The sequence below is a fragment of the Thecamonas trahens genome, assembly GCF_000142905.1.
Source record: "Thecamonas trahens ATCC 50062 unplaced genomic scaffold supercont1.27, whole genome shotgun sequence".
Classification (NCBI taxonomy): domain Eukaryota; order Apusomonadida; family Apusomonadidae; genus Thecamonas; species Thecamonas trahens.
In genome coordinates, this window is record NW_013657653.1 from 422,425 (window position 1) to 431,007 (window position 8,583).

At 64.8% G+C, this 8,583-nt stretch overlaps 5 protein-coding genes across 5 annotated transcripts in view; 4 read left to right on the forward strand and 1 right to left on the reverse strand.

Annotated features, from left to right (window-relative positions):
• Positions 1-602, forward strand: part of AMSG_05908 (thioredoxin) — an 860-nt gene extending 258 nt beyond the window's left edge. Inside the window, exon 2 of the mRNA XM_013901837.1 lies at positions 46-602. Within this exon, the coding sequence (XP_013757291.1) occupies positions 46-525 (480 nt within the window). The 3' untranslated portion in view covers positions 526-602. The remainder of the gene's footprint in view (positions 1-45) is intronic.
• A 600-nt stretch (positions 603-1,202) lies between these two features.
• Positions 1,203-2,169, forward strand: AMSG_05909 (uncharacterized protein; the record flags this gene model as incomplete). Its single annotated transcript, XM_013901838.1, has 2 exons — positions 1,203-1,438; positions 1,559-2,169. The coding sequence occupies exons 1-2, from the start codon at positions 1,228-1,230 to the stop codon at positions 2,167-2,169; spliced, it is 822 nt and encodes a 273-aa protein (XP_013757292.1). The 5' UTR covers positions 1,203-1,227.
• Positions 2,170-2,947: 778 nt separating this feature from the next.
• AMSG_05911 (histone H3) lies at positions 2,948-3,792 on the forward strand. The gene has a single exon (XM_013901839.1). It carries the CDS (start codon positions 3,043-3,045, stop codon positions 3,742-3,744), a length of 702 nt encoding a protein of 233 aa, XP_013757293.1. The 5' UTR covers positions 2,948-3,042; the 3' UTR covers positions 3,745-3,792.
• Positions 3,793-4,252: 460 nt separating this feature from the next.
• On the forward strand, positions 4,253-7,792 carry AMSG_05912 (uncharacterized protein; the record flags this gene model as incomplete). The annotated part of the gene is made up of 3 exons (XM_013901840.1): positions 4,253-5,779; positions 5,824-7,720; positions 7,755-7,792. 3 exons carry the CDS (start codon positions 4,253-4,255, stop codon positions 7,790-7,792), a joined length of 3,462 nt encoding a protein of 1,153 aa, XP_013757294.1.
• Positions 7,793-7,899: 107 nt separating this feature from the next.
• AMSG_05913 (uncharacterized protein) lies at positions 7,900-8,304 on the reverse strand (the record flags this gene model as incomplete). Its single annotated transcript, XM_013901841.1, has 1 exon — positions 7,900-8,304. One exon carries the CDS (start codon positions 8,302-8,304, stop codon positions 7,900-7,902), a length of 405 nt encoding a protein of 134 aa, XP_013757295.1.
• Positions 8,305-8,583: the final 279 nt, after the last annotated feature.

Here is an 8,583-nt window from a genome sequence, read left to right on the forward strand (position 1 = left end):
GGGGGGGGGTGACTGACGTGGTGTGGGAGGTTGTGGAGGGATTAGGGCAATCTGTTTGCCAGCATCGATCACAAGTCGTGCTGCTGCCTCAACGAGGACGACGCGGCACCGCTGGCCAACGTGCTGACGGTCGAGCCGACCGATGCTGTGCTGCGGTCAGACTGCGATGAGCAGCTGCTGATCACGGTGGCGTTTACCAGCAAGGTCAAGCTCCATTCGATTGTGATGGCATCAGGCGCGGCCAATGCGCCGTCGCACGTCAAGATCTTTGTCAACATGCCCTCGCTGAGCTTCGACGACGCAGAGGACGCCGAGCCGGTGCAGGAGCTGGATCTCGACGCCAAGGCTGTCGCCGCCGGGGACGCCATCCCTCTCGAGTTTGTGCGGTTCCAGAACGTGCGGAGCCTGACGCTGTTCATCGACGCCAACGCTGCAGACGACGACGTGACGGAGCTCTCGCACCTCGGCTTTATCGGGAGCTCGACCGACGGCATGGACATGAGCGAGCTCAAGGCGGTCGGCTGAGGCTCGTAGACAGGGCGAGTGGCCGAGCAGCTACTCGCTGTGTCGGCCCCCCTGTCGCAGGATCCGCAACCCCCCCCCCCCCCCCCCCCCCACCTCTCCCTCCGCTCATGCGTCTGCCAGACGTCGCCATGACGCGCCTGCCTTTATCGATGAGCTCCAGCTCTGTCGCGGGCACGGTGCCGAAGCCAAGCGGAATTAGTGGTGATAACAAAACAGCAATACGAGTGTGTGGGGGCACGCGTGGTGGTGGTGGTGGTGGTTTGTGGGCGGGGCGGGGAGCGCGGGCAGCCGGCAGTCGACCAACGGGCAGCGGCATCGGCAGCTGGCTACGGGAGAGGGGAGGAAAGCGAGGGGGGGGGTTGGGACCTCTCACTCGACTCTTGCTCCTTACCCTGCACCCAGCCGTAAGTCCAGGGCACAGGTCTGTTGTTGGTGACAGACTTGTACTGCTGTTGCTGCTGGTACTGTTGCTGCTACTGTTGCTACTGCTGCTATACTAGGTCGACAAGGTCTACCACCAGGTGGTATGGAGCGAAACCAAGGGTCCGAGCTGGCGGCGCTAAGGGCGGCGGTGGCCCGACTGGAGAGCCAACTCCGGGCAGAGCCGAGCGCGGGGAGAACGGCGGAAGTATGGTGGGTGCGGTGGGCGTGACGGGTGTGGCGGACGTGCGCGGCGCGACAAGCTCGACGGCAACAGCGGCAATGTCGGCGACGTTGGTCGAGCTGAGGGCCGAGACGCAGCGGAATTTGACGGTGTGTGCCGAGCTGGAGGCCAAAATCGCGCGCGAGCACGAGTCGCAGGCCAAGATTGCCGCTATCAACGAGCAGCTGCGGGCCGACATTGCGGCGACAAACGCGCTGCTGGCGTCCAAGGCGTCGCAGCTTCAGAGCGAGCTGAACTCGGCCGCACAGAGTACGCAGGCGATGGAGGAGACCAAAGCCCAGCTGGAGCGCGAGCTGGCAGTGCTGAACGCGCGGTTGGATGAGCAGCGGGCAGCGCAGGCGGCACAGGCGGCGCATGTGGCGGCGCCAGGTCCGGCGGGAGCGCAGCTGTTTGCGCACCACGGACAGCAGCAAGGCGTCGGGGTGGCGCCCGAGACAGCGGCACAGGACATGGCGGCCAAGCTGGCTGCGATCGATGAGCTTCGGGCGCAGGTGCTGGCGTCGTATGCGGCACCCGCAATGGTACCAAGTCCGCATGTGGCTGGCCCGCAGGCGCCGATGGCGCAACCGGGCTGGCCCGCACAGCCGGGTGCCGGGTGGCAAGGCGGGTGGCAGGGCGGATATGCAGTGGCGCAGCCGGCGGCGGCGCCGCGGCCGGCGCGGCCGTCGCTGCTGGATCGCGACGACCTGCGAGTCTCGCGGCAGCTGCTCGAGTCGCGGACTAGGGTGTTGGAGCACGGACTGGGTGGCGGGCCGCGGCCGTCACCGGCGCCGCGGACGCTCCTGCCATCATCGTCGCGCAGCGGGCACAGGCCACACTCGCCGCCGCGCCGGCCGCGGCTTGGCCTCAATCCGCCGCTCGGCTCGGTGACAACCAAGGAGTCGTCGGCGTCGATCCGGGCCAAACGACTGCTCCCGTCGGCGCTGCTCCGGGCGTCGTACGAGGCCATGCCGTCGGAGCGCTCACGGCTCAAGCCTTAACAGGATTTACCCGCCACAAAGTACAGTTACCGATGCGGCTAGCAGGTGGGGAGAACGCCCGAGTGGGGCGAGACATCGAGCGAGACGACAGCGGGAGTGCCTGTCGGCGTCGGGAGGCAGAGCGACGAGGCCGGCGTCTCGCGCCAAACGTCATGCGCGTAGCCGATCAAGTTGCCGGCGACCTCAAACGAGCCCGGCGTCCACCAGTACGAGACACCGTCGTAGCTTGCTTCGGGGTCTCTCTCGGCCGACACGGCAGGCGCGCCCTCGCAGAGATCCATGACGACTGCACCGGGAATGATGAGTGAGTCCGGTTGAGCATCAACAGGAATCCAAGCGCAGGGAAACATACTCCGAACATGACCATTGGCATGCTCATACTGTTCGGCAAGACAGGCTTTGATCCGCTGCCATAGCCACATCAGTGACCGCGATGCCGCGACTCTGACCTCAAACAGAACGACTTGGCGAGCAGGAGCGCAGCCAACGATGCGTAGTGGAAAGGCAATGACAGGAGCCACAGCCGCCGCCGCTGCCGCTGCTGCCGCCTCCGCCGCGGCAGTCTCAGCCCATCCAGGCGGCGGAGGTGGAGGAGCAGGACCAGTACATGTAAACGGCAGAGGTGGCGGAGGTGGCGATGATGACATGATGGAGAATGAGGTTGAGGCGACCTGATGGGGAGCGGGGGAGGGTGAGAGTTGGCGTGGAAGCGTCAGGGCGAGTGGCACAGCTCTCGGCGCAACTGGTCGGAGAGCTTTGTCTGTCTGTGTAGCTCATACTGGCGGGAGTGTTTGCGAGTGGGTGGTCGTGGTGAAGGCCTTGTTGTGCTCTGAGTCCAGTTGACCTGTGCTTTGCTGTGGTTGTGGGGCGAAAATGGAAGGCGATTCGATTTCGAGTCTCGTTGTGGAGGATGGACTGTGGGGCGGGACCGACGGATCGGCTGACGATAGCATGGCGGATGGTGATGGTGGCCAAGTGGCGAGGCCGATAAGGTACAAACCTGGAGTTGTGGTGCTGAGGGAGATTGCGAGGCATCAAAGAAGCACCGAGCTGCTGATCGAGAAGCTGCCGTTCCAGCGACTTGTCCGCGAAATCGCGCAGGATATCAGCCCTGATTTCAAGTTCCAGTCCTCAGCCGTGCTTGCGCTGCAAGAGGCTTCCGAGGCGTACCTGACTGCGCTGTTTGAGGACGCCAGCCTGGTGGCGATGATTGACAAGCGGGTGACCATCATGTCCGGCGATGTCCGCAAGGCGGTTTTGATGCGGAAACCGCCAGCAAGGCGATCGTCATGGTCGTCTGTGGCGGCATCGTCGTCTGTGGCGGCATCGTCGTCTGTGGTGGCATCGTCGTCTGTGGCGGCGGAGGCGGCGGGTGGCCTGGGAAACGATGCCCCGCTCCTGCTGCATGACGCCTTGGCGGCGTGCGGAGCTCAGATGGACGAGCGGGCCCGTGGGCATCTGGCAGCGCTGTGGCAAGCGCAGGACGAGCGGCTGGGTGTACTGTGTACCGCGTACACGGCTCAACCGGACATGGCCGAGCTGTACGACGGGCTGGTGCGGCTGCTGAGCATGTAGGCTGAGACGGATTTATTCGCGGTCGATTAAAGAGGCACGTGCGAGTCACATGGTGATGCTGCCCTCGCCTGTAACGCGGTCATAGGGGCAGCCGTTACACTTTGCGCGGGTACCGTAGTTAACGAGGCGGCAGCTGGGACATGTCCACATGTGGACCATGCCGTCGTCGTTCTTCTTGGGGTTCTTCTTGGCAACCACGGGCTTGTTGTCCATTGCTGTACGTGAGAGTCGTGTGGTGGAAACGCAAAGTAATTCAAAGGCCGAGGCCGATCTGGCTGGCTACCTGGCTGCTATCTCGGCGATTGTACCAAGGCCGGCTCGGCTGGGCTGGGTGATGCGTGATGGATGTCGCGATGTGTGGGTCACGAGGGAGATATGAGGAGGGTATATGCTGGACAGTCGCCGGTGGTGGATACAGGCAAGGGCAGTGTTGCCGAGTGCGAGGGAGAGTGTGGGCGTGGGAGAGAGGCACTTGTCGGACACGGGCGACAAGCTGTCGAGGGGACACATGAGGACAACGCGGCGGGCAAAGGTTCATGTGGGTGCACCCATGGAGCGCAGCCGTATGCGGAGGTCGACACAGTCACTGAGGCGACCGACCGCGCCGCGGCGGAAGACCCGCAAGCGCAGTAGCTCGAGCCGCGCAGCTGCAGCTGCATCTGTAGCAACACCAGGCACAACGAGAAGGCCGCGTGCCACAAGGCAGCTCTTGCCTCGGGCGACTACCGATGTCGGATGGCAACAGACTGGAGCGAGGTTGAGGTCCGAGTCTGGGTCTGAGTCTGGGTCGGAGAGATCTGCGAGGGCGTCGGCTGTGGCGCAGACGGGCAGCGGTGAGATCCGGCCCGGAAAGCTTGCTGATGGCGCGTCCACTGAGGGCCGCCAGCAAAAGCAGTCATCGCAGCCGGCGGTGTCCAAGCGCGGGCGGCCACTGGCCAAGGCGAGGGCAGAGTACAACAAGGCTGCGAGCTTGGTGCGGACGATGAGTCAACAGACCAGGGGCATTATGTATGGGTACTCGACCAACGAGCTGGCGATGGCGCAGCGACGCTGGGCAGCGGCCGCATTTGTGGCAGAGCTGGCATCTGTTGAACTCGCGGCCGCGGCGGCGTGGACCGAGATCAGCGGCTCAGGGCGGGCCAGCAGCAAAGCGCTCGTTCGATCACAGCGCCGGTACAAGACAGCGCAGGCGAGTGCGTGCGCCATGTTTTCGGCGCTGATAGTACTTGCCTCTGTGCCGGACGTGCCGACCGCCGACGCCGAGTGGGCGGTCCCGGAGCTCTCCGGCAGTCAACACGACCCGCGGCACGCCAAGATCCAGGTTCCGCGCTCGCAGGCTGCGATGCAAAAGTCAAGGGTAGCGGCGATGACTAAGCCACCAATGCCAGCAATCGTCGCTCTCCACGGCTTTGTTTACCGTGGCTCGCCGCTCATCGCGGTCGTGCTGCAAGGCTCGAGTCAGCGTAGCACGCAGCTGGTGGCGCTCGGCACGCACGCGGGCGAAATGTTGTTTCTCGGCAGGCTGCTGTTGAAGGAGATCAGCCTCGCTGCATGGCATGTGGTGCGCGAGGGCCAGCTCGATGACATGGACGAAGCAAGTAACTCGAGCGGGACTCTTGCTGCGGACAGCCACGAAGCAGCCGACGAGAGCGGGGACGAGAACGAGGGTGACAGCAGGAAGCGGCTCTTTGTATCACCGCGGCCAAAGTCGTCGCTGTATGGCGGTGTCAATCCGACCGATGCAGAGCTTCAGGCGCGCCGCGCTGACCAGACTGTCGGCGCCGACACATTTTGCCGCCCCGAGTGGAGCAGCATTGCGCTGGACGGATTTGTCTACCGCGGCCGGCCGCTCGAAGCGCAGTGGGCTGCGGTTCCTGGCGAGATGCGACTGGGCCACTGTCGCTTCTCCATCCGTGTCCCGGCCGAGACCACGGCTGGATTGTTCCGGCTTGAAGTGGGCTCGTTCCTTCTGACGGAGGACGAGTTGATGGCGGCTGCGCATGCGGTGGTGGCGGCCGGCCAGCAGCAGGACAGCGTTAGCGAGCACCCCCCGAGTCAAGGACAACTGCGGGTCGCAAGCGCAAGCGCGAGTCACACGCGCCAATCAGCGAGCAGCGACCGGTGCGCCGACGGCACAGGCTACAGTCGGCACCGCGGAAGAGTGTCAGCGACATTCCTGCCCTGCTTGTGCAGCTCTTTCCGGGCGCAACGCCGAGGAAGGACCCGCGCGATGATGTGGAGCAGGCGTCGCGGCAGTGGGCAGCGTCGCGACCGTCGCGGCGGACGGCGACCAAGATGAGTCGCATCGAGATGGAGACGCTTGTTGTTGGAGGTGTGCAGTTGCGCGCGGTTGTGAAGCGCGACTTTGCTCATCCAACCCGCGAGGGCATGGCGTACTTTGAGATCCGCGCCGATAAGGTTGTGTTGTTTGAGGGCTGGCTCACGCCCGAAGAGGTGTCATATGTGGGCTGGCGGCTGTGTGTGGAGGACGCAGGGCGGGCGATGCCTGGCAATGGAGGCGCGGCCCATGTTGCGCTGCTGGAGGCCATGTCAAACGTGGCACATAAGCTGGAGACTGTCAACCAAACGCGGACCACGGCGATACGGAGCAATGCTCGGCGGCACACGTTGTACTGGAAGCGGTTTGTGGAACGGGTTGAGGCTGCAGTGGCGCGCAAGATGCAAGAACGTACCGAGGCGAAGCGCGTGGTGAGGCAATGTGTGCCGACACAGCAGAGAGAGACGGCGACGCTGTTCAGGCCAGCGGCTGTGCAGCCTGCGAACGAGACGGTGGAGGACCTTGACAGCCGCGACTTTGTCTCGCCGTACCAAGGCGGCGAGCCCGCGTTTGATCCGCGCGACCGATCCGAGCAGAATGCACGTGCTGAGCAAGTCATGTTTGCAAAGCGGACGGGCAAGTACTCGCGTGCAGGACCCGTTGACACGCTCCCGGATGTATCCGGCTACCTGGTGAACGGGCAGCCGGTCGAGGTGGTGACCAAGACGTCGCGGTGCCATCCGATGAGCCCCGAGCTTGCCTATCACACTATTCGCGCTGGCACGCGGGAGTTCTCGGGATGGCTTTCTGTGGAAGAAGTGGCGTATGTGACGCACTGTCTTGTAGTCGAAGCGGCCGGCTCGCGGGCCATCCATCTTGTCTCGCTGGCTGCGCCGACCGGCGGCAGCTCAGGGCCCGGTGAGAAGCAGACGATGTCGACGCCGGTGCTGAGCACGTTCTCCGAGTATGATGGCCAGCCGCTGGCAGAGTGCGCGTCCAACCCGCGCGTCCGGCTTGGGCGACTCGAGAAGGCGCGCATTGCCGGCATCCGACTCAACGGCCGGGCTATCGGCGGTGGAAGTGGGCGCGCGGAGAGCCCGTTTGACCTCAGCGAATACGCCGGAGCGTTTTGGATCAGAGGTGAGCCGTTGACGATCTCAACGCGCATGACGGCGCCGCACCCAAGCAATCCGGAGTTTGCGTACAGAACGGTCCGATGCGGGCGGCGAACACTGTTCACCGGATGGGCGACCAATGACGAGGTGCTCTGGATCGCGCACAAGCAGGTGCAGCTTGCGGCCGAGGATGAGAAGCGGGCAAAGGCCAGGGCCGAGCGGGCGCAGCAGAAAAGCCGCGAGCGAGCGGCGCGGCGAGCGGCGCGGCGGGCAGCGCGTGCAGCGCGAGAGCGCGCCGATGTCAAGCAGGTGAAGGCACTGGCAGCGACGCTACAGCGGGCAGGGCTCGCATGCGCTGCAGCCGCCGAGATCGAGCTACAGCAGCAGGTGATTGATCGCGAAGCAGCGGCAGCATCAGCGCGCGCCGCATCGGTGGCGTTCAAGCGGGCGGCTTTGCGGAAGCGGGCGCGGTCACGGCCGGCGGCGCGCCGTGCCGCGTTGACGGAGGATGAATGTGGCGGTGCAGTAGACGAGGCTGTGCTCGTGCGCGTGATGGGCGAGATCGAAGCTCGGGCGAGCAAGCGTAGTGAGAGAAGGAGTTTGATGGGGTAATGAAGGCAAGGCTGGTGCGTCTGACCGCGGTGACGGAGGATGAATGTGGCGGTGCAGTAGGCGAGGCTGTGCTCGTGCGCGTGATGGGCGAGAGGAAAGCTAGAAAGAAAAGAAGTTGGATGAATGAAGACAAAACCGGCACAGCACACATCAGGAGAGATAGTTACCGGGGACGACACCTGACATGCCCGAGGCCAAGTTGCGGGCGGTGCACCAGCCGTCGTCGTACTCTTCGAGGACCTCCACCCGGTCGCCAGCGGAACAAGTCAGCTCGTCGGGACCTTTGCCACTGAACGCGTACCGCATAGTGCGGATCATGGCCGGGGCAGCAGTCGCGTCGGGGGCCGGGGCGGGGCGAGTCGGGGCCGCCATGGTTGAGAGTGACATGGTGCCCGGCGAAGCGCCCATGCCACTCCAGGAGACCATCTCGAGAACAGCAGCGTCGTCAACGTTGTAACTTGCGGGCTTGGAGCGGCGCGAGCGGACAACAAGGATGATGACAACGGCAACGAGGAGGACAACAAGAGCGCCGCCACCGGCCATGACGTACAGCATGGTGCCAGAGAAGGCAGACGGCGAGTCGCTCGAGTCTTGCTGGCCAAGTGCACCAGCGCCGGCGGTGGCCGCACCACTCGATGATTCTGGAGCCGGCGGCGATGGGGTGGGGGCCGGGGTGGTGGGAGGAGCCGGCGGCGATGGGGTCGGGGTCGGGGCCGGGGTCGGGGCCGGGGTTGGGGTTGGGGTCGGGGTCGGGGTTGGGGTCGGGGTCGGGGCCGGGGTTGGGGTTGGGGTTGGAGTCGGGGCCGGAGTAGGTGCGGGGGTGGGCGCAGGGGT

Excerpts from the sequence above, each read along its gene's own strand:
- AMSG_05911 (XM_013901839.1), top strand. The coding sequence starts at position 3,043 with ATGGAAGGCGATTCGATTTCGAGTCTCGTTGTGGAGGATGGACTGTGG.